This window comes from Myripristis murdjan, chromosome 20 (assembly GCF_902150065.1).
Source record: "Myripristis murdjan chromosome 20, fMyrMur1.1, whole genome shotgun sequence".
Classification (NCBI taxonomy): domain Eukaryota; kingdom Metazoa; phylum Chordata; class Actinopteri; order Holocentriformes; family Holocentridae; genus Myripristis; species Myripristis murdjan.
The window spans coordinates 21,900,681-21,928,510 of NC_043999.1; the positions used below are offsets into that span (position 1 = coordinate 21,900,681).

Genomic DNA, 27,830 nt, shown 5'->3' on the forward strand with positions numbered 1-27,830 from the left:
TGTAAAAAAATCTCCCAAAAAAATCCTCGAGGCTAGAGAGTAAAAATTGCTAATCCAGCTATTTCTACATGATTGTGGCAGACAAGTGAATGTAGAGCATTATAAAAATAAGATTTTGAAATCCATTCCATTATATCATTTGTTAAATAATAACAATAATAATAATAATAATAATAATAATAATAATAATAATAATGTAAGTATTTAATAAAACAGCAACTGTAACATTTGAGCCAGTTTACTGAGAGCCTACCCACAATTTGCAATCTGTAACAGCTGGCATAGTGTATGCGGAAACACCTCTTCGTGATGTACAACTGGTGTATTTTTTCTTGTTTTTTTGTTGTTTTTTTCTGCCAGTATCCTCATGACGCAAAGCAAAGGATACATGGACCAATAGGAATAGGACCAAAAAGTCAGTGAGTTTAAAGCAGGGAGTTGCTGAAATCCTCCCTGCATAAATAAAGTTTAAGAAATAGGAGCCCAATAAACAAAGCAACAACAAACAATAAATCCTGTGGCCCAGAGGTAAATGAAATGAAAAAGCTGCTTGCTGCCGCCCACGAGCCTCTGAGCAGAGCAGCGGGGGGGAGGATAAATTCCTCCACTGACTGAGACGAGCAGGACCCTGAGCTGACAGAGGTCCTTAGAAGCTAAGTGTGTGAGTGTGTGTGAGTGTGTATAATGTTTCATTGTGTCTTTCAGGTGAGTCTTCTCCATTGTGTCTCCTTGCAGGGTGAATATTTTCCTTCAAGCAGGTATGTGTATGCGTTTGTGTGTGTGTGTGTGTGTGTGTGTGTGTGTTGAGAATTTGAGTAGCCACATTTCTAAGTTCAAGCACCCCCTCCCTTCCTCCCCTCTTCCTCCCCTGGCCTTCTAGTTTGTGCTTCCTTGTCATCTCCTCTCATTCATCACTGTCTGTGGATGAGTGTCAGTCAAGAGGGATTTTCCTCTGGGGAGAAACAGGTGCTTCTGACTGATAGAGGAGAGGGAAAGTGCTCCCCTCCTCCCCTCCTTGCATGTCTCTTTCTCCCTCTTTGCTTCACCCCCCCCCCCCACCTCTCTCAGAAAGACAGACAGACAGCTGGGGGATGGGGGGATCAGGACAGAGATATTCTTCAAAAAGAAAAAAAAACATAGTTGCGCTGTGATTGTAGGTGAGTTCAGTCAGGTTGGAAGTGAAAGTGAAAGAGTAGTCTGATAAGGCAGATTTGTCCAAATTGAGGTCTGACATGGTAAACTGGCCTGTCTTTAACCCTCGTCTCTGCACCAAAATACACAGAGGAATCAGCTCAGTTTACCCAGACCAAGATGTTTTTGTCAGCTGGCAAACTCACCTGCAACTTCAGCAGAGCAACTTATGTTAATCATAAAATGCAACTGCTTCAGGTGTATGTTAGCTGAGGTGGGCATGCCAGATATAGCAAGACAGTAGTGGTGGACAAAGTACATAATGCTATGACTTGAGTCAAAGTATAGATACCTTTGGTTAAATATTACTAAACTACAACAGAAAAGTTGTGAATTCCAATTTCTACTTGAATCGCAGTATTGGAGTACTTGTTTTTCAAAATACTTCAGTATCCAAAAGTTCATTGCCAAAAGTACTTTCTAACCGATTTGAGATATTCGGCATCAGCTGATATCTACGCCCATGAGGCCGATAAATTAAAAATGTCAGCAGACACTTCTGCAGGCAGCCTGTCAGTGTGGCAGCTGTGGAACTTTTAATCTTAAAAAATTTCAAACATGGGGAGTTTTTTTCTTTCACTGTCACCACCACAAAAGGCTGCTATTGACAGTGAGGGGTTTCCAAACATTTTCATGTTCCAGACCCCCATGTTCACTCTCATTAACATGTGGACCCCCATTTGAAGTGATTTTGCCCCAGGAAATCTGATATGAAAATATATGTTTTGGTTTGTGTTAAGCATTGACTTGTTTAGATGCCATACTTGAACAAAGTAATGAGATTAAAACACAATCCTAAGATAATTATTCATGCATAAATTCATAAATTGTGATGTGTTAAAATATAGTGAAATTAAACTAGGCCCCATTTTGCTGAGGGCTCCCTGCAGGACCCAACTACCTGAACTGACCACACAGTATGATTAGCAAGCTAACAAGCTGACAGCAAAACACAAAAATTATGAGATCTATTGCAAAATACAGTTCTGGGTCAAAAACACACAGTAAACCATGTCTTTCCTGCTCTGTTGAGTTGTATACATAGAAATGCAATCAGCATTGTTGCCAGGAACTGTGGTTGTAAACCTCCGAACCACATTCCATCTGAAAACCCTCTATTGACTTGAGCTCAAGCTTTGGTATCGACTGAAGTCAGTCAGCGCCGTTAGCGTACCATTGATTAGATTACACATGAGATAAAGGCCAGGTAGCTAAACCTCCACCTACTCATACAGCCTAGCCACTAGAGGGCAGTATCATGTCAACCACATTATGAAAAGAGACTAGACTTAAGAGATGGGACTGGTTGATAGTTGATATATATATTCTGATTCATATATTCTGATTTGTTGAACACTTTTTTTCTGCATGATGCCATATATGTTCTTTGTATTTTGATGTCTTCAGTACTAATCTACAGTACAATGTGGAAATTAATAAAAAATAAATAAAAACCATTGAATGAGAAGGTGTGTCTGGCAATGTGTATGTACATATGTATGTATGTATGTTTGTATATCTATCTATCTATCTATCCATATATGTATCTATATATAAATCTACATAGATAGATAGATAGATATAGATATCACATACATGGGTTCTTCAAACTCTTGTGAATGTGGATTTCATTTGCTGGTCCATGAAATGAAAATGTCCACGAATGCATGCACTAGGCAGACAGATGAATCATTCCAGCGGTCAAAAAGATATAAATATGTGCACAGCGAAAGAAAACAGCAGACAAAAGAGTGTGTGAGGTGAATTCATTACACTGTATGAGAGAAAGATGGTGTGTGTGTGTGTGTGTGTGTGAGAGAGAGAGAGAGAGGGAGAGAGATGGGCAGCCAGAGACAATAGTGTTTAACCTATGCCAAAAACAGGCTACATTCACTCACACACACACACACACACACACACACGTGCGCGCGCACTGACAAACAGAGTAATTAGTCTTTGATTTCCCCAGGCAGTGTGCTGGTACCAGGGGGCAGCTGCTGGGAACCTGCTTTGGCCCTGGCTAATTTCACTCCCGGCTTGATCTCAACCCAGCACAGGTGCCCACTTGGCACTGGACTGCTGTTGCCATGGCAATACCAACCTCGGAGGCCAAGAAAATGCCAATTGTCCAAGGAGCTCCACCACAGGAGCCGTGGATACAGTAATACTGTATTCATTATATGCAGGCAGTGTGACCACAGGTACAGGAGGCTGTCTGATCTGGACAGAGCTACCATTTACTGGCCTGACTGAGTTCAATTAGGTTTTTATTTATTTATTTATAATTTAATTTAATTATATTTTGGCATTTCTGCTCTATTTGATAGTGACAATATAAAGAGACAGGAAAGGCAGGGGGGAGATAGGGGGTGACATGCAGCAAAGGGTCCAAGCCAGAATCAAATCAGACTGCTGTGGTAAGTGCATGTGGCTCCACCAGGTAAGCTACCAGGGCGCCACAATTAGATATTTATTTCACACATTATTCCTTTTTACGGAGCTTTTTCTTTTCTTTCACAAATGATGTCCATTACTTTGTGGCTGAGCTTGTTCAGCACACAAAGGTTCTGGCTTCAACTCTTATCAGCCATTCACAAAAAGAAAATTCTATGCTCTTGGAGAAACATCCTCTCTGCTTCTTTGCAGGCAGCACACAGTCAACAATGTAGACTGATAACTTGGGCTTGAGTGCCCCCGTGTGGTTGAGCAGCATCGCTGCAATGTTCATGGAGCTGCAGGTCCATCCCTGCCTGCACCTGCCGTATAACTGTCTCTGCTGAAGCGCTGACTCTGGTAGTTTGCCCATAATGAGCATTTTCCATTAATTCCCTCTGGGAATTTGCCCTTCGCCCTTGTCATCGTTAAGCCCTGGGGGCTGACTTGCTTTAGCTCACCTCTCTAAATGAGGGGGATCCAGACTTTTAGCGTGGGGAGAATCGCTGTGGGACAGAGCTCAAGAAATCATCCTCAATTATTTGCTAGCAAGCTCCCAATGATCTAGGTGGCAACTTGCACGCCCAGCAGTCTGACGCAATCTGACAGGTTGGATGAGACTCAGTGGAGTGCAGGCAGTGAATATTGCTTGAGCTAAAGGGGGGACACAAAGCGGTGCTGTGTAGACAAACAGAGAGAGGCGGGCAGTCACAACCAGGCAGTCAGACAGGGGAGACTGAAAGATCAGCAAGATAGATCCTGATCTGGTACACACACATACACACACACACACACATGCACAGTATACCTCCTTCCTCATCACTGCTCTATAGGCTTTGATTGCATAGCATGACCACAAAGGACCATACCAGTGCTTCTGCATGTTTTACCTATCTACAAAATGTATTATATTTTGGAACTCTGATATCATTTTCCTACCTTTTATCCAGCCATTGGTTTCCATTCATTCCACTACAATATGAAAATGAACTTTCAGAGACTTCAGACTTTCTTCACACCAGTATAATCATCACTGTAATAAAGTCATCCACATTAGTTTTCCTAAAAGCAGCAGCACAGTTGTTTTTTTTTGATGACTTGATTGAAATGGTCTTTCTGGTGGAAAATAGTCCCCTGGGAACATTTGCTTTACACAATGAATTATCACTTCTGTGATTTTTGAATGGCGATGACAAATTTTAAAACAGAGAGATTGTGATTATATGTTGTGAAATCTTTTGCAAAATGGTTTGTTGCAACAAAAAAGGTCCTTTAACATCAGCCCTTCCCAACCAACCGTCAAACTGCATGTATACTTGATCACTGGACCGAAATGACAGAGTTAGAAGAGACAGAGAAATCACAGTGTATATCTCTGTGTATGTTTCACTGGTGCCACTGCTATCACAACAGTCAATTTTCCCAGGAAGCCCTATATATTTGAATGCTTGGCCGAGTGGTACAATGGCGTAGACGACAGATCAGAGGGGTTGTGTGTTTGAATCACATCAGGGTCAAAGCTTTTCAAACTGGATCTGAAACTCTCCCCTGCCATGAAGTCAGCTGCTGTTCTTACATGAGCACTGTGATGGGATTATCCAATCCATTCCAACTCCCATCAGAGCAGTAGCAGTAAATTGAAGTGGGCCAACGGTGTATATTAAAGGGAATTGATAGAGTTACCTTTTTACCTTTCTGAAGAATACAATCAACTAAAATATTCTCTTTTATGGCAATGCAGGCTTCTTGCTTTCACACTAATTGGTAACCTGGAAATTAGGATTGATTGAATATGTTAGAGTCATAGTGCACCGTGACTGCAGCAACAGCTTTGAATTTGAATTATCTATAAGCTGTTCTTGGCCTAATTTCCATACCACGAAAGTTTCATCTACCTTAATCTAATTTGCCATGTCGCACATATAAAGGTGTTGTATTTTTTCCCCCCAATAATTTACTTAAGCCCTTTCCATTTCTTTATGAAGTGATTTGAGGAGGCCCGTACTGTGAATTTCTCACCCCGGGCACTCTTTTAACAAGGACTCTTTTACTAAATTGCCACATTGCCATCTGGTGTATGGATGAAATGCCTGCACTGCAGCCATTTTCTATAGTGCTATGAGAATAAAATTCTCACGCTGAATGAATTTTCAATTGGCTACCCTAAGGCTCAGCAAGATTAAAATTTCCACCTGGTTCAAGCTGGGGTACTTCAGTCCAACCAAAGTACATGTTTTGTCTTGGTTTTTTCTTCCATTTGGGGTAGAACTTAATCAATCCTGCTGATTATTTTAAATGATTTTAATTGAGCCAGGCTGAGTGTAAAGAGTGTTGTGTGTGGAAAACAGGGGTCTTATAGAAATCTCATGTTAACAGGGTGTCTGAATGACCTGCATGTCTTTCTTATTTCCCAATTTAAAAAAAAAAAAAAAAAAAAAAAACATCAGCAGCGTATTTACATATGCAGTCAGCTGCAATTTTTGGACAGATCCATTTTTGAAATGTCAGACTTAGAGTGTAGTAATTCATTTTCAACAATAGTTTCCATCACTCTTTCTAAGTGTGCCTTTTTATTGACAAAACTACTGAGTGTAGCAGGAAAAAGATGCACTGGTTCAATACAGGTGTGGACCCCTCCTTCCCTTTGATCAATAGATCTTTTTCACAGCAGCAATTTTGACATGAAAAAGCAGGCAAACACAGGTGTTTCTAATGACATTAATTGAGGTTGTGTTTCATTTGCACCAGAGCCTTTTCAGTGAGTCAGCATGGACAGCAAGGACTCTGTTACAGCCACAGTGTCATTAGGCACACCTGCAAATATTCTGCTATTTCATATTAAATGTTTGCTGTGAATTTCCACTTCTTTAGTATTCATATTTAATGCACTTTTTTTTTTTTTTTTTTTTTTTTTTTTTTTTTGTTTTACAAGCAAATCTGTTTTAAAAGAAGCACATTCTCATATCAGCCAAACTAAACAATCTGTCAATATTACTGTGGCACTGCTATAATATGAAGTAGGTGGAGTGTATCTGTAACACACCATGTAGTGTCATTTTAGTGACCTTAACTTTATGGGATTTATGTCCTGCAGATCAATGCCGCATTCCTGTGGGGAGCACGAGTGCGTCTGAGGTAGATAATAGTGAGTTTATGAAAAATGGATGTGCAAGGTCACCATAATCTCCTGTGGTATTATTATAATATTCTCTGTAATATTATTGACCTATAATAGCTGCCTGGAGTACAGTGAATTTTACAGTAGTGTATGCACTATTTTTACTGTGCGTTAGAGGGTTGTAACATTTCTTCCATGAATACGTATTTTGGACTTGTGCATCAATTTGTGCTTAGGTTGAATTTCAGCGCAGTGCAATGACGGAAAATCTTTGACCCCGACGTGATTTGAACACGCAACCTTCTGATCTGGAGTCAGACGCGCTACCGTTGCGCCACGAGGTCCAGCTGATTTCGCACCGGGAATAAAAAAATTTCTACGTAGATAGACCGTCTAACCGCAAGTAATTCATGTTGAGAGTGGTCCTGTTTTCCTCCGTCTCCGCTTTAATCCCCGGATTACAACACGCCGCGGCTGCCGGGACTCAAGGAACCTACAGTACGTCACCTTCTGTTGCGTGTCTTTACGCACACGTAATAAAGAACATAATGCGTCGTGACAGTTGTTTTTTATCTCTCTCTCTCTTTCAGCTCCACTGTTAGGCTATGTGATGTTATTCAGTGTATTGTTTTGTAAGAATAAATAAATACATTAATGAATGAATGGATAAGTGAATATGCCTGGGCATTCTTGAAATTTGTGGAAAATTTTGAAAATAAGCAATATAGATAGATAGATAGATAGATAGTGATAGATAGATAGATAGAAATATATATATATATATATATATATATATATATATACACACACACACACACACACACACACAATCTCACAATCTCGCACTATCACATATATCATTTTTAAATTTCATTTTGCTGATATTACAGGTGCCATTCTCTAACTTTGTCCCTTGAGATATTAAAATTTTTGTGTGGAGATACCAGAAAATATAGTCACATTTGATTTCAGGAAATCACACAAATTGTAAAAGTATTAAACTGTAAATAAGTTAAGAGGGTTCTCTTTATTCAGCCACGCCCACTTTTAAGAGTTTGTTTCTCCAAATTAACAACAACTTGAAACTAGAAATAGCAAGTACACATGTTACATTCAAGCCAAACATACACATATCGTACACCGTCACGTTCAGCGTCTTCCTCTGAATCTAACATAACACCAGCCAACAACTTCACGATACCACGCGTATCATGATACAGAGGTGCATCACGATACACACTGATGCTTAATATTGACCATGTCCCAGACAGAATTCAGTTTTAAGTTTTGGAAAGCAAATCATTTTTTAAAAAGATAAAATGGCCTTTTCAGTTTCTCTTATGCCTTGTGCAACAGCAGTGCTTATTCACTTGTCATTACATGTACACGGTGTATATTGCACTTACTTCCAAATCCTGACTGTCTCTTCAAGTTCATCACGATATTTGCCCATATGGATTTTTTTTAGCACAGCCCTAGTATTTTTGTTCACTGTTGTTCTACACTCCTCTCTGAAAACTAACAGCATTATTTTGGTATATACTCTGTACTTTGCATGTGATATTATCATTCATATATCTTACAATATTTTATCTCTATTTTTCAGACAGAAGGAAAGTTTGGGAGGCTGAGAAAATGAAGAAAAAGAAAAAAAAAAAAAAACAGCCACAGCATGGACTAATGTGCCGGCCTTGTTGTGTTGGTGTTGCTGCGGTGTGCAGAGTTCCCTGAAAGTGTCCCGTATGCTTTGAGACATTTCTGCAGTGTTAATAAACTTTACTTTGGGGGCAGTGTCACTTCAAAAATAAGGAAACTGCAGCAGAGAGTGTACTTTTGACACAAATGTACTTTAATGTAAACCACTGGATCTTGCAAATGTTTTACACATCAGTAAGTATCTGTCTTATCTGTAAATCACAGGCATTGAACAATAAACAACCGCCAACCTGTACACCAAACTCATTGATATTGATATTACTCATTTGGCTTTATTGTTTTTATTCTGTCAAAATGGGATCAAATGTGTAACTTTAATACAATTACACTGGCTTTCATTTACTCTCATACAGTTTCTCGTGGTTATTAGATCAGAACTTCATTAAATGTCCAGGGAGGACTGGCTGTGCTGTTATCAGTGAAGCTCAGGGGGTAATGGCAGCTGTGATGATGATGGCTACATCTGCAAGGACTGGGTTTGAGGGGAACACAGGACAAGACCTAAAAAGGCCTGATGTTAAGACCTAGCTACAGGAAATGTTAATGCTTTTTGGAGTCACAGTCCCAGAAACAAACACATTCATTTTTGCATGCTTTTTCAAGGAAATATTTGTTCAACTTTTTATTGCATTAAATTAAATAATTTAGAATGTTGCTGGCAGACCAAAGACAACAGATATTGTCAGTTTACTGTTGAAATTGAAATGATTTCAGCTGTTCTCTATTTATATTGGCCCATTTTAACTGAACTCTGTGTCATAGCTCAAGAGGGAGGCTGCTGATACTCTCCAAATTCCAAAACACTTATACTTTTTTACCATTTTTTAAACAAATAAATATTTAAGAGACCCATGCCAACTTATAAAAAATATCATCAGATTACATTCATAGCTTATTAAATTAGTGTTAGTTTTTGTGTGTTCTTGTTGTACACAATGTTAAATTTGTGTTTCATTTTGATTAAATTGTCATCTGATAGTCAAATCATTTACCACAAGTCCACTCATCATACTGGACGACCCGGTTTTGTCAAGCGAGGACGACTGGATGGTTGAAAGCTTAGAAGACTGGTATGATGTACCATACCAGTCTGAGGATCAGGTCGAGGTAGACTCTGACCAGCAGAGACCTTCACGGCCCGCATCTGTATCCAGCCTCAGCTTCAGCACTGGTAAAAAGGGTTACGATGCTGATGACGAAGATGAGAACGACGAGCTCACTCCTCAAGAGTCAGATCTGCATTCAGACGACTCTTCTGGCCTGTTTTGGAGGAGAACTTTCTCTTACTGCTGAACCCAGCAGCAGAAGGGTCACCTCTGGACAGGCCACCCTCTGTGGAAAGAGGAGTAGGGTGGAGGACCAGGACGAGGTCTCGCCTTACAGTGAAGAAGACCTCAGAGGAGCACCCAGCCAGAGGCCTAGGGTCTGCCAAGAGGAAAGCAGAGCAGAAGAGAACTCAGCCATTCCACCAATCGTTAGGGTTAGGGTTTAGGGTTAGGGTTAGGGACAGTGAGGATGGTGAGTCCAGGGCTGCAAGCAGCTGCAGAATGAGGTGGAGAGAGGATGAGGATGACGAGGATGAGGGAAGCCACGTGTCCAAGACACTCCGCTAAATAGCAGCCAACCACAAATGTTTCTTAGCCTAAGCTGCACTTTTTGAAATTTCCTTAGGAACTACAATAAATTACAACACTAAAAAAAATGTATATACATTGTTTTTTTATGATTGTTTGTGGTGCTGAACTGTGAACTTTGAAACGTATCTGTGCATGAACAGTGCTATATCAAGTTTGTTCTTAAATTCTTTTGTTTCTTCAATTTAATAGCTAATGTTGTGTATGCCATGTTTAATTGTATGAGTAATTAATACTGCATGAATGAAAACTCAAATTCAGTCATGTGTGTACAGTTTTTAACTGTTTAGTGCAGTTGAAGATTTAAACAGAAGCCTTTCCAAAAATAAGAAAAAACAATCAAAAATTATAGCAGTAGCCTAAATGAAACTCTTTAGGGCATAAAGTTACACAGGACAGACTTTAATAGCTCTATTCATTCTCATTTCCTTGTCTGAAAATTAGTGTGGTGTTCCATTTTCCTTTCTTTCAACTATTTTAGAAAAAAAAACAAATTCAACTAAACAGGAGAAAATACTTTTTTAATATTGTTTAAGCACTTATTTAAATCAATGATTACTAAAAAGTACCTTTTTGTAATTTTACACCCACCCTCATATCAGTTGCAAGCACTGGTGAAGTTTTTGTGTCAATATAACACACAGTTATGAACTGGCACAGCTAAACCTCTGCTTTCTCCAAAAAAAAAAAAAAAAAAAGAGGAGTGAATGGACAGCCTACTGTATTTTCAGACTTCTCAAAAGGTCAAAAACGACATAAACGTACCCCACACAGCATAATCCAAGTGTAATGATGCCAAAAGACTGTACAGAGGGTCAAAAAGTCCAATATTTCGTTCCAAGATTCTCCTATACTGTTTTTATGTTGCCTTCACACACAATCGGGAATCGGGAAATTCCAAGTAAAACACACTTAAAACCATATAGTGTTGAAGGCCCAGTTTTACAGAATAGCCAATATGTGGTATTTTTTTATTCAAATAAAAAAAAGAAAAACAACCGTCAACTTGACAACTGTTTAAGAAGTGAGGTCCGGCAGGAGTTGTTAAGCTCGAAGACCATCACCACAGACGCAAACTGGACACCAGCAAACCATCATAAATTCACTCAAATTCTCTTCTAAAGCACAAAATGTTTTGAGGACTGTGAATAGAAGAGATTATTGTTTTGTGAAGTTACTGTTTCCATCGCAAAAAGTAACTGTAGCACTGCCTGCCACACTAAAACCAAAATGAATGCAACAACAGCACTGTCTGCGGAAACAACCAAAAATAACCCCGGCCCACCACTGTTACGATAATTAGAAGAAAAACACAACATGAGATATCTTGTGCACAGAGACTCTCATGCAGGTGAAATGTTGGCAGAATCTTCACCGTGCTGCTCTGTGGAGCAGAAGCTAACAGGCTCCAGCATGCAGCTCTATGATCACATATGAATCATACAGATATACTCTGACACACTGTTGAACCTGAGCCACACACACACACACACACACACACACACATACACACCCCTATCATCCAAAGGCTTGGAGGGCTGTGTCTCCCAGCAGACTGAAATCTTGTTAGAGGCGACAGCAGGTTACAAAATGACAGCAATAGTTTCTCCACTAATTCCTGTGCTGATGGTGGACAATTCCCCTTCCAAGAGTTTACCCATCTTTACTACACACATTCATTGTACATATCATTATAAACAGTGTCAGAGTGATGTGAATTATATCTTATAATGTTCAAGAAAAACAATGTAACTGTTGTTCATTTAGTGGTGGTCAACAGTGACTTCATAATGTTCACTAAAGGTCACAGTTTGCCCATCTGTTTTCAACACCCCATCACTGCTCATTATACATGATGCTGTATTTAACAGGCTGACATTTTTTCATGTTTAACCTTGCTCTGATCAACATTTTGTGGCATTCCTTGGGCAAAGGGACAAAATAGTATGGTAAAAAAGGGCAGAACAATCTTGATGGGAGTTTTTCCGGTTCTAGGTGTCTGTAGACAAAAAGCGCTGGATACGGTTACACATCTGTTGACATAAATTACAGATCCCATATCAAAACAAGAGTAGAAAAGTTAAGTAGTTATGACGACTGATGATCTTCATCACTCCTCATGTTAATGCACTCAGGAAAACGCTAATCCTATAGCGGGTGCGTGTGCTTTGTTTTAGATCCCAGTCGGAAGGGAATAAAGGTTGGCATGGTGTTTCTTAAGGGAGCAAGAGGGGGGAGGACGGGAAGGAAGGAAGGATTGAGACGTTGCCACCAGGTGGAGCTGATGTCAATTTCAGTCAGAGAAACCACACAGATGGCAGGACCTCGTGGCGCAACGGTAGCGCGTCTGACTCCAGATCAGAAGGTTGCGTGTTCAAATCACGTCGGGGTCAAAGCTTTTCGAGCAAGGAGAAGGCAAGCATGAGAAGCTCAGAGGATGGGAATAACAGGGGGAAAAGCACCAACAAAGTGGATGAACATATCACACTTGTGCTGCTGCCTAGTTTCCCACAGCTCATGTAACTTGACATGCCATTCCTGCGGTGCTGACTAAGTGCTGGAGGAAGAGGCACAGACCAACAAATCACAAGGGGTCACAAATACAACCTTACAGTCAGCTGAACAACAAAAACACACAATGCAGCACAACCGAGAAAAACGGCATCTCCAAACACAACATGTGCCTGAATACATCGTTTCCAGCATTTTACCTTAAGTTGCATTGAGATTATTGCGGATTGCAAAGGCAACCTGGACAAAAACTTTTTTTAATACGAGAGCTCCAAGAGGCAACAGGTTAGGATCAAAGCAGCAGGATGAGCACCGTCTAAAGCAGGCTGACATGTCCAGTTTACCTGCCTCAACAACAACCTGAAGCCTGTTTGACTCAGCACATTCAAAAGAATGAGAGCATTGTCATGTTTAAGGAGCTGCTGGTGCACTGTGTTAGTAGCTGACATGAGATAAAAACACATAGGCAAGTAGTGGCTGATAGAGGGAACTGGATGGACTGGATTAACTACTACAACTACTGTACACACACACACACACACACACACAAGCAAACGAACACCCACACAGATAACTCTGTCCTCTCCCCTGCAGTGTCTGTGTTGCTGTTATGTTTCGTTTGCTGTTTTGCTTGTGTGACTGTTAAGTTAATTCTAGTTAAATCAGTCCCAACTTCCACTCATTTCAACTGTGCAGCCTAGACTGTGTCCTATATAGCAGCTGACATTGGACACAACTGTGTTTTACAATGCCAGTCTAATGACTCTTGCATCACTGTTTATTTTGTAGGTACACTGGCTGCCTGACCCTAAAATGTACGTATGCACCTGTTGACCTTTGTTCCTTTAAAATAAAATAAATAAGAAGGACAATGTACAGCTACACAAGTGTCGCAGAAAAGTATAAACTATACATAATATCATATATCAACACTGTGGTGACATTATATATATATCTTTTTTTCCAATATTATATTGATACCATATGAGAAAAACTCATTATGTACAATGAGGTCAACTTCACCATTGAATTGCCAATCCTGACACACTGATAGGAATATTCTTGCAATATAGGAACATTGCAAGAATATTATGGTTCATTTTGTCATGTTTATGAAACAACATTTTGTTATTGTCATACACATGAACTTGTGATTTAGTGATAGTCTGCAATGTTGAACTGCACAATGACAACAAATGTAATGAGCCTGAATGTCCACCAGGGGGAGCAGGCTCTCACAGCCACAGAGAAGGTGATTTGATGAGGAAAGATTATGAATAGGAGGAAACATGTTTACTGACAAGTTGTCCACTGGTTTGCAATGACTGTCGATGGTTTGTTTGTTTTAATAAAGAGTAAAGGTTAGAGGTGAAAAATGGAAAAAGAGCAGAGGAGGGAGGAAATAAATTATATGGTTGTGAGGAGTGTTTCAGACAGCAGGTGCAAAACATCTGCTCCCGCTAGTCATCCCACCTGGTATGTAACCATGGCACCAAGTGCATATGATTATGGCTTCTTAAGCTGCACACACACGTGCACACACCATTACACATACAGCCGTCTTAATTTCTCAAAAAGAGAGACCAATTATTAATATAAAGTGACAGACTATTGCAGTGCAGAAACCTGACTCGTCAGACCAGTAAAATGTATCAGTCATTCAACCTTAGAGAGCAGCACTGAGCACACTCTGTTCCTGTGACGGATACGACCATTTGGGATTTCATAACAGCGCACAGGTTCCCAGACACCAGATACCCCGAGGGAATCCAGACTCCACATAAGATAGCAATCAGAGATAACAGGTGTGAGCCAAAACCACACATTTCATCATCAATTAAAGGGGTTCACAAGAGTTTTTGGGAACTCGGTCCGCGGGTCAAGTTAGCACACCGACACAAATAGATCAGTCACACTGGTGCTCCATGCTAACACTTTAGCATGTAATTACTGACATTATTCAGACTAATTGCTTGCTACTGTTTTTAATATGGCCAGCAGAGATGAGCAAATACATATTCATCCAATGCATGATGATGTACACAATATCCACCAGGTTTACCTCCCGTGGGAGCGAGTCAAGTTGTCACCAGTGGCTCAAAACACTATTTTTGTTATATCACATTTTGTGTACAGTGCTGACAGCTAATGTTATTGACCTAATATCATTTTCAATAGTGTACACTAAAGTGTGGAGCAGTGGAGCCAGTCATTTACCAGGGATCATTTTTGAGTCTCTGCTCTCATTACTTAATAGGTAAATTGACCCAAATCAGACAGTCTCCCCATTCCTATGTATAGCATTTCACAATGTTTTGCAGCACCATGCAAATAATGATGTTGAATAAATCAAATTTAACCTACCTAATTAAGCAAAGCCCATTGTGATTGTGTTTATGATCAAACATTTAAATCGTTTCACATCATGCCTTGTCAGCACAGCCGCTATAGCACACCAAGTGGTGCAGCATTAAAGTCAGACATCTGGTGACTCAGGTGTAGTCTCTCCTACAGCACCGTTCCCACAGGAAGGACACAGCAGGATTGTGGGTTATCATTTACAGTTAGTCGAGTGGGTGGGGTTGATAGTGGGATATCATGCTGCCTGTGACACACATTTTACTCACACAGTGTTGCACTTGCAAATACGAGAGCACACACATGTGCTCATTGAAGAAGCAGTGAATGTAACATAGTAGGGCCATGCATCATTACTGCTGCAACCTCCCAGCAGGTTGGAATGATTAAAGACACAACACAGTTGTGCCCAGTAGTTTACTGTTCTGTAATGTTTTAGTAATAGTATGACAATAAAACAGTAACAGCAGACAGGTGAAATTGAAAGCATGTGTCAGTCCAGAGTCCTTTGTTCTGGTCTAGATCCTTAAGTGCAAGTAGTTTTGTAGTCCAAGTGGTTTTATGCAGGTAAACAGTCCGTGTGGAGAGTGAAAGATACAGCTACACTGGAAAACCCAAAATACTGGTCCTCACCCCCAGAGACTAAGTTGTCATCATACAATAGCCAGTGGGTTCTGAAACCAAGTCATCATCAAAACCATTTTGTGTGGAAGAACAATGGCAATGCAAACAAGCAAATTCCAAAGTTGATCACAACATTAGCTAATGTCTATCCATTTGTACTTGAACAAAGCAGCTAATCTCTTTTATCACAACTGTACAAGTCAAATCAAGGCCTGAAGTTATGGTCTATATATAATATTGAAAGCAAACCAATGTTCAGTATAAAACCCGCTTGAACACTGGGAGTTACAATCATGCCCTGACAAACAACACTGGCTGGAAGGACATACACAAAGCATGAGGAAAAGTCCCAAAACAAGTTCTCAAACCTGGGCGTTGGTTTCCTCATGTTTGCCAAAAGTCCATTAAAGCAGAAATAAACGGGGGCAAACACACTTATTTCTCTCACACACATTACACATTCTCACATTCACACTTTCTCATATCTGTGCACACACATGTTGTGACTCACCCTGTCTTTGTCATCCGCCACGTCACAGAGCACATCATCCAGGTCCAAGATGCCTCCATCTCCATGTTCCAACCTGTGGACCTGGACCCAGTAGCTGGGATCCTGGAACAAAGACAGAGAGAGAGAGAGAGTATTAGCTCAGAAAAAAGATCAGCCTCAGTTGCACCGTGCAGATTAGGATTCATAACTTAAATTATGTAAGTAAAACCACAACATAGCAGCACTGCCAGGCCAATGGAATCTCCTTAGCGTCTCTTTAGTAATCAGCTGCTCTAATCACCCATGCCATTCATTTATAGTGATCCAGTCTACTGTCATACTGTTATGAAATATTGTAATTCCCTGCTGGATGACACATAAAATACGCATTTGGCTCAAACCTTTCTTCATCAATTGCTATGGTGCAGCAGGGGCGTATAAATGTGCACTGATGTGAGACAAGTATGAGAGGAGGTGCCAAATCCTCCTTTTCCTGCAGCTTTCCCTGTCTCTTTTTAGTTTCATTGATTCAGTTTCAATTTTCATTCCTTTTTGCAAGTGTGTATGCATGTAAATTGCTCATACACAGTATATACAGAGATGTAGTGGAGGGTAAACCCACCTAAACTTCCTTTGGATTTGATGGAACAGAGTTTACCCTAGCAGAAATCCTCATGAACTGAATTCATAAAATATATCATGCAATATAGCTGTGGACATCAGAGTGACGTCTAAGCTAGGTTGTGAGGATATGGTCTGAGGGAAAATAAATAAAAGCTTCCTTAAAAATAAATTTATTTTATACAGGTGGCTGTTTTGATAGTGGGTGACTTATAATGATCATCATCTAGGCTCTAGTTCTCCAAGATTTTTACTTACTACCGCATCACTGAGTGTATGTAATGAGTTAAATGGGAATATGTGTTGTAGAATGCAGTTGTGTATGAATGGCATGCATATAATGACATGACTATGTGCAGCATATGAAGCATTTGTACAGTATTATGACAGCATACTCAGAATACCAAACTAAACGGGATGGTATGAGTAGTATATGTATAGCATCCCCATATATTAGAGTCTATGTTGGGTATACTATACATACTGAATTCCATGGACATGTGAAAAAATCCACCAGCAAACCAAAAAGTTGATTGCAAATAAAAGCTTTTCAGTCTCGCCTTCCCTCCATTTGTCGTCCTCGTTCCCTCCCTCATTCCTTCTCACAGTATGGCTTTGCCCAGCTCATAACCCACAAGCACTGAGGCATGGCCCAGTCGGAGAGGAGGGTAAAGAAAAACCACTCAGCTCATTGACTTCTTTCCGACCTCCATCGCCATGTTAGGAAAGAATCTCTTTGCTTCTTTTGTCTGCAGTTTGTGCCTGTATCTCCCTCTCTATTTCCTTCTGTCCTTCTCCCTCCAAACCAAGCTGTCTTTGGGTCTGTGGTCGAATGCCTTCATGCACGGTTCTGTTGTACTGAACTCCATTGCGGTTCACCAGCCAAAATGGCCAAATCATGAGGGGAATGATTGTGTGGTATTTTCCTTCCTTCTGAGGTTATTAGAAGGGGGAAAAAGCCAGTATATCAGGTATGTTCCCAAAAGACAAGACAAGAAATGGGAAGCAGAGAGAGAATTATGTAGTTTCCATGTCAGTGATTTAATAATAATAAGATGACCATTATAAGCAAATTAGCAATTTAAGAGAAAAATGCAACGTTACAGCCACTATAGAAAGTCATACTTATAATATGAATTCTCTCAAGCATTGGTTTAAAACATTACAACTGGGTAATACACAAATTTAAGTTTGTCTGCCTGGGGTGGCGGTCCTGAATGTGGTCTGATATGGAGGACAAATGAACAACCGACAAAATTACAATGCACTACCACTACAAAACCTACTCAAAACCCAGAAGGAGAAAGACGGAGCTAAAATTCCCCAGATCTGGAAGTCGTTACTGGCCACAACCTGACCCTCAGCATGAACCAGGGAAAAAACAAATTTCAAATGTTGACACGCTCCTCGTCTGTTTGACATGGTCTTCATCCTGCCTTAGACTTGTTCCTCTGCAGGATTACAGCAGGCAAACATTGTTTCTATGAGATGCCAGGACAGCCAGATAGCTTAATCTTGGAGACGTAGTCTGGACGGAGGGAAAACATTTGAATCTGACAAACACGGTTTAGATTTGGCTTGAGTTAAGGTGATGTAAGAGCCGTGCATCAGTTTAGCTTTGGCCATGGCGAGCCAAAAGAAATGCAATAAGTATTCCCTGTACATGAAGTCTTTACTGCAGGAGCATTAGCAGCGAATTCATCACTGACTCCGGGATTGGGATGGATTTAGTGTTTTGGGGTCATCCCTGGATACTTTGGGCTAAATACCAAGGTCTTAAATGACACACACAGACAACTAAAGGGTTTTCCAGTGGATACTAGCAAGTGTTTCCAAACGGACCCCCTATGAAGGCACAGCTGGTCACAATAGCTTTGCAGCCCACAAAGGTCAAATCCCCTGCCTGCTTGTAGAATCGCTCCCTCCTCCTAAAACCCAGAGAGCTGAACCAGTGCTGAGGACATGAGAACTGTATGCAAGTCATTCAATCTCATATTTTCTATCAAAACAGGCCATTCTCTGCCAGTGGAGTGCAACAATCTGACTTTTCTAAAGAAATTCAACTTGTTTCAAGCATTGTTATCTTGAAAGATGCAGAGTCTTTCAACACGTGCCTTTTTTCAAGAACCTGTAGCTCACCAAACATTCCATCATCATTTTGGCAAAGAAAGTTAGAGTGCACACTGATGAAAGAACATCCACATCTCCACATATGAGCTTTCTTAAAATTTAAACTGTTAAGTTACAGTATTGAAAGCAGGCCAAAGAAAACCATGGAAAAAGCACACCCCTGTAACAAGGAGACCATTGTAGCTGAGCCATTTGTATTAGTGTATGGTAACAGCTGTTGGGGAGGAAAGGGGGGGTAGAGCTGATCCAGTGCAAGCACGCTCAACAGTCAGCCTCAGCCCAATTCGTCACCATCATCTCTGCAACAAAATCAACAGTTTTACGCAAGGCTGGCTCTTACATAAAGATTGCTTTTCCTGTTGAAGAACACTCAGGGTTGTCAAGGAATTGTGGTTTTGTTTCACATTCTCTATATCTGTATGTCACTCGCTATAGACATACACTTCTTTCAATGCATGGATTCTTGAACTTGTTTCACCAAACCACAAATTGAGTTCACTTACAGCATTGGTGGTCTAGTTAAAGACCAGCTATTAAATGGACGAACCAAGATCAAGGCCTTGATCTGCATCTGACTGGGGTTCAAACCCTTTGATCAAGGCACAGCTTTGTTCTTTACTGAACTGGGGTCAAGAGAAAAGAGAACTGTCTTTTAGGGGTTCAGTAACGTATCATGTTATACTAGGATCCAGACTTAAAAGAAGACACTGATACTCTCACCATGGCAGGTTTCTCCATAAACAGGCCTAAAACTCTTATTCTTGGTGTCTTCCATTGAGTGGAAACTCGAAGAAATCAAGTCTTATATTGTTTCCAGTGAGTTGAAAAGAAATGGCTTTGCGTTCCTCGACCACAAAACACTCCACCATTATGTTTTCATGTTCATGTGCTCAGTTTATCTTTGTCCATAATGGACCTTTACGACACCAGAAACAATGAGCCAGCTCTGCCTTGCTTGATTTACATAGAGCAAAACCACAGCAGCAAAACTTGTCTGACAAGCATAGTTGTTAAATATAACTTTGATTGGGAGCTCACATTTTGGACCATGCATTTCAAAAACCAAAACCAGAGTTTCTGTTTGCAGAGTGAGATGTGAGACTAACATACTAAGTACTTGAGAACTTTTTAATGCCCCCATGAGGCACTTTCCAACTGGAGGAACTTTTTCATAGTCCTAAAATATGCTAGAGGAGCTACCCCTTTTTTGTGTACGCAGTGTAGGAATGGGGAATGATCATAGTTGTTAGAACTACATTTTGAGGGACTTTAATTAGCTCCTACCTAAGGGTAGGATCTTCCCAAGCAGAAAGGACCCTTGAGTGACATAAATGTACACTGATCAGTCAAATACATGACCCAATGCAGCACCGGCATCTGCCATTTTCAAAAATTGCGTAAGACAATAGCCGTGTACGCAACAGCTCAAAGCCTTATCCTTTAAAAATGGAATAAAACCTGGACAGATGGACTGAGAGTGAAGTCCAGTCTTTATTGAGTCTATAAGCAGCAGAAATGATGTTGGATACTATTCGCTGGCCTCCATCACCCTTGAGGGTTTCTCTCAAAATTAAATCCCAGGAGCTGTCCGATCAGAAAGTGTCTATGGTTAAGTATCTGCTGTCATGAAATGATGACCTTATATCTGCAAAAACACTGCTTTTCTGAGACTGAGTCACAATTTTATTTCCAAGTGGATAACTGTGGCTATTTAAAAACACTGTCAATTGAGTCAACAGTCCATTACCCAGGAGTTACAAGTATTTCATAAAAAATATTTCAAACCGAGGAGTACCTCAGTGCTCCTTCATGTGGTATTGCCGGTGTAAAGAATGCATGCTGGATTTCATTCTAATGAAGCGAACATGTTGCAAACTGAGCAGCAGCTACTGCAGTATTCAGACTGAGCCAGACTTGCTAATAAAGGATAATGAGGAAAGTGTGCATCACAGATCTGATTACACATCCCCTGTGGACCAAAATGCATCAAATGCAACAGTCCAACATGTAAGGTTTGCATAAGGGATTGAGAAAAGACCTGGTGGTTCAGTGCCTCAAGATGCATGTCATGTAGTTGCTTTGTCCCAAGTTTCAGCTCATGATGTTTGTCACAAACTATCCATTTGTCCTCTGTCTGTGCAATGTAATAAGGCATAACTGTGAGAAAGGAAACTGGAACATTATTAATAGCCTAAATATGAAACATTAAACTGCAATACAGGAGCAGATATGCAAGGTGTGCAAAAGTATATCATTTCCTGGCAATCTACAACTACAACTCTCTTGTTGTTCCTTTTGCCCCAGTCACCTGCTTAGTCACCTCTGAGCTTCATTCATGTAGACCTACACTGAGTGACACATCGCCATTGTCGCCACTGCACTTGTCTGATCAGGTATCTGCTTATCTGATCCGTGGTTGTAGGTGAAAGGAAACAGAGAGGTAGTTGTTCTGTCTTTCATACACACCCACATACACACTTGTGGCACAAAGACCAGACAATAGCTCTCTTCACCCCATTATCCGAGTCTGCAGCAGAGTGGATTGCCTTTTCCTGTGGAAGACCACACAAAGACTGATGCCCTGGAGGAAACTAGGGAGGCAGAGAAGGGAAGCGAGTGTCAGAATATGTGTGTGTGTGTGTGTGTGTGTGTGGGCGTGTGTATGTGAGACAGAGAGAAAGTGAGAGAACATGTGCCTGTGTGTGTTTTACGACTGTTGCAAGTGCTGCTTTTCCCAGGAGGGAAGATTAGTGGGCAGATGAGCATCTCACATGCTCAGTGGCGAGCAGGACCTCGTGGCGCAACGGTAGCGCGTCTGACTCCAGATCAGAAGGCTGCGTGTTCAAATCACGTCGGGGTCAAAGCTTTTCGCAACAGGACAAAGACAAAACACATTGCTGCCGTGTATTCAGCATCTTGAATTTGAATGAGCCACATTAGGTAACACAGCTTGGAGACAAAGGCATCAGCAAAGGGTGCAAAAAGATATCAGTCAAACAATGCGGGTTTTATCAAAGACAACATGTAAGCATGCTGCTCAGTGGAAAATGCATTCGTTAGCCTGGAAGAATGTGGGGAATTCGAAGATGATCCTCTTAAGAAAGAGATCAAGTCAGCTAAAGCAATTTCGCAAACCACAAGTGATGAGAGTTTACAGGACAGACAGGATGGATGAAATGTGATCCTATCTGTTATTACCTAGAGATGCCATCAACAAAGTCTGCTCTGTAAACTGAGCAAAGTGGGAGAGATGAGATAGGAATGGGTTACTTTGGCACTGAGTCACACAGAGAAGAACAATGCAGTGTTGATAAATGTCTGGGTTTAAGATATGGTGCGAAATACTTCAGTCATTCACTTACTGCAATTTGCAGGAAGTCAGCATCCATTAAAATGTTGTTACACTGCACATTTAATTATACACAAACCAACTTGTTATTTGCAGTATCGAAGTATCAATTTGCAACATTTGTGACTTCATACAATAACACAACGCTGATTCAGCCTGTGCTAATCAAAGCCTTTACATTTGTTGTTTTAAGCGCCCAGTGTCTGGCAGGCTTTACCTACCACAAACTCAAACTTCAACAGAAAATCCAAGGAAAGAGACATCCTCGAACCAGACACACAGAATGTCCTTTGATCTCTGGGAAGTGCAGTGTAAAAACACCACAGTAGGGAGCTCTTTGCTCTAAAGATGAAACACAATTTTAAAAGTGTGTTAAACTACAACATGGATGTTTCTCTCAACTTTACGGTGTCACTGCAAGTTATTATTCATAAATATTGTGTGGAAACTGGCTCCTAGGACTGGACTTTAATCACTCTATTTGGTGCCTCTGGCTGGAAAGAGGTGATTCCCTGAAGTAGGCTATTCAAACAATACAGAGCAAATGGTGTGAAAATGAACAGGTGACTCCCAAAATCAAACTAAAACCCCAAACTCAAGCTTGACAATTAGTTTACAGAGCAGATTACACAGCTCAGACTCCAGACATTCACTGACTGAAACGAGAGCTCAGACACCACCATTAGGCTGTGAACTCTGACCTCTGGGAGCACAGGCCTCCCATTGGCTGTGAATTACTGGTTCAACCCGGTGGTTCACCTTTCAGCCTCCAGCTAGCAGAGGTTGCCACTTCACAGCGCGATAACACCTATGATTTACAGGGTGTGCGTGTATACTCTCCCCTGTGAGTTGTAAACACCAGTGTCACCTACTTTCTATTTCTCTCTTGCACACGTAAACACACACGCACGCACGCAGGCACACACACCCTTCCCTACTTCCTTATCATTGTCAGAGGGTTCACCCCTGCTATCACGAGAAAGTAAAGCAATCACACAATATAAGTTATAGGGCGGTAGCTGGCTACTGCAATGTAGCGTGGCCTCACAGTGTGTGTGTGTGTGTGTGTGTGTGAGTGTGTGTGTGGATGTGTATACATACGAGTGTGTGTGGCCTATGAAACCCATGAGAAAGGCGCTCGGATGCCATCTATACCTCAGTAATACCACATGCTGCAGCTGTGGCATGCTTTTGTTTTGCAAACCCATCTAGGATCTGTGCTAATTAAAACCAGATTAGTTTATTGGTTTAAATTCGGGATTCAGCGATATGGTTTGTCTGAGGCCGATGTCCGATATCTTCCCACCCAAAATGCAAATACTGATATGATTTTCTAAGAATCGTAACGCAAATGCATGTGCTAAACAGGTTCAGCCTTTCAGACAGACCTGTCTTAAGACAATTAAGTGTATTTGCAACACAAGCCCATAACAAATGCACCTTCTCCAGATATCAGCCTGCCTTTCCTCCTCTTCCTTGTTCTGAGTGAGAGGGAATACACCAGAGGGAATAGGGGCACTGGTTGAAGAATGAGCACTTATTAAAGACAGAGGAAAACTTCAAATAATACTTATGATTGGATATCTAGGGTTACTAATAGATTTACCAGAATCGTGATTGAACGACTGCCGTTTTGTGTGCTTTCTTAATGGAATGATGAAATTTCATATTACAAAAATAAACACAGAAAATGAAGGATTTCGATTGCGCCGGTAAAGTGACTGCTTTGACTTCCACTATAGTCCAAATTTCCACATGGAGCTGACAAGCAAAGAGGCAATTAGCAGTTGTTTATAAAAAACTGTTATTAGCCCGAATCAACCTGACAGATCATTTCGGGTGATGTCATACACTGGGGACGGGGCAAACTCTTCAAGTTAATTTACCACTTTATTTTAGTTCACTACGTGAACGTACGTACCTTTCATTGTCACTAAAATCGAGTAAACATTCATTAGAGCATAGGATATGCTGCAAAGTTGAAAATCATTAAAATTCCCCTCTAAGCAGGACTCCAGTCTTTTACTTGAGTCCCAAACTCTGGGATAACTTCATGTGCGTGCATGTGACTGTGTGTGTGTGTGGTCAGATAGTAGGAAGCTGAAGAACTATATTAAGGGAAGTCTTATCTTGAGACTGCTATTCCTCAGAGACAAAGTCACCTCCAGGGTTCCTGCATTATTGATACCCCTGCCAGCCCGGGGCAATAACCGCCTGCCGAGTCCAACATGGAGAGAAATACGACACCTCGTCGCATACATACAAGCAGCATTGCACATACTGTGCTGCATACAATACATGCTTAAGTAGACATGAAGTGGATAAACAATGCAGATAGAAGAGCTCAAACACACTGTTGTCTACATATTTATAATCTTGCTCCTCTTTTGGGGAATAGCGGGTAAAGAAATTTTGAAGAATAAAAGGGAAAAAAGGTTAAACTGTTCCATTAAAACCCAGGAGAATAGAGAAAGAGAGGCTTCTTTGGGTTTTCAATGAAGCAACTCACAAAAAGTTGAAAGAAAAAGAATAAATCACTCAATCCCACACTCACACATGCCCACTCCCACACAAAACCTTCTTGGAGTGGTGACTTCACATAAAACCGATGTGGCCAAAAGCCCACACAGGCGTTAACTGATATTTAAACACATAACGTCAGACAAGTGCGCTCACACCATGAATATATGCCATCCAGGTTTCTGCAATTTAAGATTCTTTTGAGAAAACGTTTCAAGCCAATTTCAGCAAAAAAACAACATAAAAAAAAATTAACCTACAGACGCAAAAACCTGTCCATGCAAGAATGTAGATTGCTTACTGGAAAAGTAATTACAAAAACAGCATTTTTAGGAGAACTGAAGCTGTATTTAAGGCTCAGAGAGAACAGTTATTATGCCGAAGTCCTTTCAAGGCCTTAAAATTAGGTCATTAATTTTACATTTTCACACACTGTAAGGACCTGCAGACACCCTCATTGGGCAGCACCCGAACATGCATAAATGTCCTGTCGTTTCTGAGGGGAAAATTCATGTGCTCCACCCTGAGAGAGAGGCACACACGGAGCCCTGAGGAGAGTGTGTTTAATGACCACAACATGAGGTTTCATAAGTGCCGCCTCTCCCAGTGGGGATGATTTGCTGCCAGACAGCACCTCGTTGTGCAACACTACCATGTCTGACTGCAGGTTGTGTGTTCACAACACACTGAGGACGCAGCTTTCCAAATTCACGCTGAACTGTGCTCGGCATGTTTTCAAGTGCAGGAAACAACAGGGATATGCAAAACAAACGTCTGTTTTAACAGGTCAGTTATTCTCATGTGGAGTGTAAGTCACCCTCCAGCCATTTATTAAGGCCCTAAATATGATCTCTCATCATCAGTATCACATATTTGTAAGCATCCCTCACTACCTTAAAACTGCTTAAAAATAACTCCAAGTCTTGCCCTCATACAAAATGAGCAGATCTTGGATATTTCCAGGTGTCACTGTTGTTTTTTGGATAATAAACTGGTGAAAATAAAGCTCTGAATACACTGACATAGATATGATATGACTGATCTGCAAAGCACCACCTAGTAACAAACTTTGCAGATCAGTCTACTAAGCGTCACTAAAAAAAAATACCCTTAAATTAAGTATGAAAAAAACATGTTAATTTGCATTAGTGGCCAACTGCTTCACACATCAGCCTTTTATTTCAGTAGCTGAACGGAGCTGTCTGTGGTGTTACTGCGTTCCCGTTAAAAGTGAAATGAAAAATTAAGAGTTTGGCGCAGCAGCCATTGTTATTTGCCTGTCTCACCACTGATTTGCAGCGCTGGCTGGCTGCTCTCCAAAGTAATCAACCACAATCACACCAAACGCAGTATTTCTCAAACTTCCTTTTTCACTCGCCCGCTGAAATCGTACTACTCACTGTGTTTGTTTAGCAGTTCAGTTGCATGTGTGTGGGTTAGTGGCTCAGCTGCTGACTCAACAGTTTACATTGAGCCTGATCAAACTGCTCAGTTGTGGTAGGCTGATGATGGATGCTGAAGCAGGCACACAGGAAAGGGTAGACACATAAACATATATAATACATATTTCAACCAACATCTACAGCTCCCCACCCTGCGTGCTACAGCAGAGATGGTGCCATGTAGGTCACTGATGGATCAGTCCAGCAATGCAAGCCAGCCTCTGAGACATCAGCCTAAATCATATGGCACTGACATGGAGACTCTCCAACTATCTGTTTTACACACACACACACAGACACACACCCAAGAAAGAAACACTATGCCAGGAAGGAGACTACTGTCAATTTACTGGAGACACATAGCTGGAGCGGAGAGAGGGAGAGAGCCATATGAAACATGCTGCTGTCACTGTAATTCAAAAGCCCATATGCTAAACCACACGTACACACACACACACACACAGGCGAGAAACACACACTGTGCACACCTAATTTGTTCAAGCCTTCTGGTTTGGGATAAGATGTGTGTTTGGATCAATTTGGGACACGTGTGCAGCAGTCTCCCCTGCTCTGTGATCTGCTTAAATAAGGGATTTGTACTCGCCAAATCCTGTTTCTCCAGAACTACAACTGCACATATCAGCCCTCCTGATAAGTGCAACATAGAAAACTACGCATCTGGTCTGGATAAAAAAGGTGGTTTCAGTGTTTGCGTGTGTGTGTGTGTGTGTGTGTGTGTGTGTGTTCTCCCAGACCTCTACCACTTCATGGCTCAGCATGAGTAGGAAGTACTGCTGTGATGAAAAGGTTAGGTCTTGAAAAAAAAAAATATTACCACGAGGATCTCCTTGAGTAGATCCATAATGATACATCATTAAGCCAATTAGAGCATTAACCTTCACACAGGATGTGCCAGTGGATCAAGGGCCACGGCCACAGACAAGAGCAAAGGAAAGTCTAAAATTAGTGTCTGGCTCACATTTTAATTTATTACTTTTAGTTGCTGGCACATGATGCACTGTTTACGAGCCTGAAATATCACTGTAGGAGCTTATGGATTAATGAATAGTGCTTCAGCTGTTGATGTGTGGTTTGTGTATGTGTGTGTGTTATGATTTATCGTGCCAACTGAGCAGCATTGATACCTTTGGACAAATGATGAATTTCTATCACCGTGCTTATGCATGTATGTGTGCATGCATTTGGATTCACGTGTGTAACATTAGCATATTAATATCCTATTAACTGCTAGCTGACCCCATTCCGTATTTTTTTTATATGCTTAAAAGTGAAGAAAGGCTTCTATTGGTATTTTGAAGCCTTATGACTAGAGGCTTACCATTAATCACCATGTAAAATTTACAATGAATTTCTGAACTGAAGCCCATTTGAATGTTTTTCCATCATCCACTCTCGATATCGTGACAGCCGGGCTGTTGAAAACATTATTTGCATCCTGAGAACATTAAAAAAAATGTCCCTTAAATAAGTTCAAGACATATTAACAATGCATGTACATCGTAACCTATTACTTATTTGTGTTAACTACAAAAAAAAAAAACCTAATAAATAATGACTGTCTGTTTTTGAAGTCCAACAACTTTAGCTAGTCAAAAGGGGGAGGCTAACAGTACGTTAACCCTCGTTTGTGTTTTAAACACTTTCTTACTTACATTTTGTTGTAATTTTATAA

At 40.8% G+C, this 27,830-nt stretch overlaps 1 protein-coding gene and 3 non-coding genes across 7 annotated transcripts in view; 2 read left to right on the forward strand and 2 right to left on the reverse strand.

Annotated features, from left to right (window-relative positions):
• LOC115378794 (partitioning defective 3 homolog) overlaps positions 1-27,830 on the reverse strand; it is a 392,369-nt gene that overhangs the window by 323,161 nt on the left and 41,378 nt on the right. For all 4 annotated transcript variants that reach the window (XM_030079303.1, XM_030079300.1, XM_030079301.1 and 1 more), the window contains exon 2: positions 16,097-16,198. In XM_030079303.1, the coding sequence (XP_029935163.1) occupies positions 16,097-16,198 (102 nt within the window). The remainder of the gene's footprint in view (positions 1-16,096; positions 16,199-27,830) is intronic.
• trnaw-cca (transfer RNA tryptophan (anticodon CCA)) lies at positions 7,015-7,086 on the reverse strand. Its single transcript has one exon. It is a non-coding gene; the product is annotated as a tRNA-Trp (tRNA).
• On the forward strand, positions 12,414-12,485 carry trnaw-cca (transfer RNA tryptophan (anticodon CCA)). The gene has a single exon. It is a non-coding gene; the product is annotated as a tRNA-Trp (tRNA).
• trnaw-cca (transfer RNA tryptophan (anticodon CCA)) lies at positions 21,616-21,687 on the forward strand. The gene has a single exon. It is a non-coding gene; the product is annotated as a tRNA-Trp (tRNA).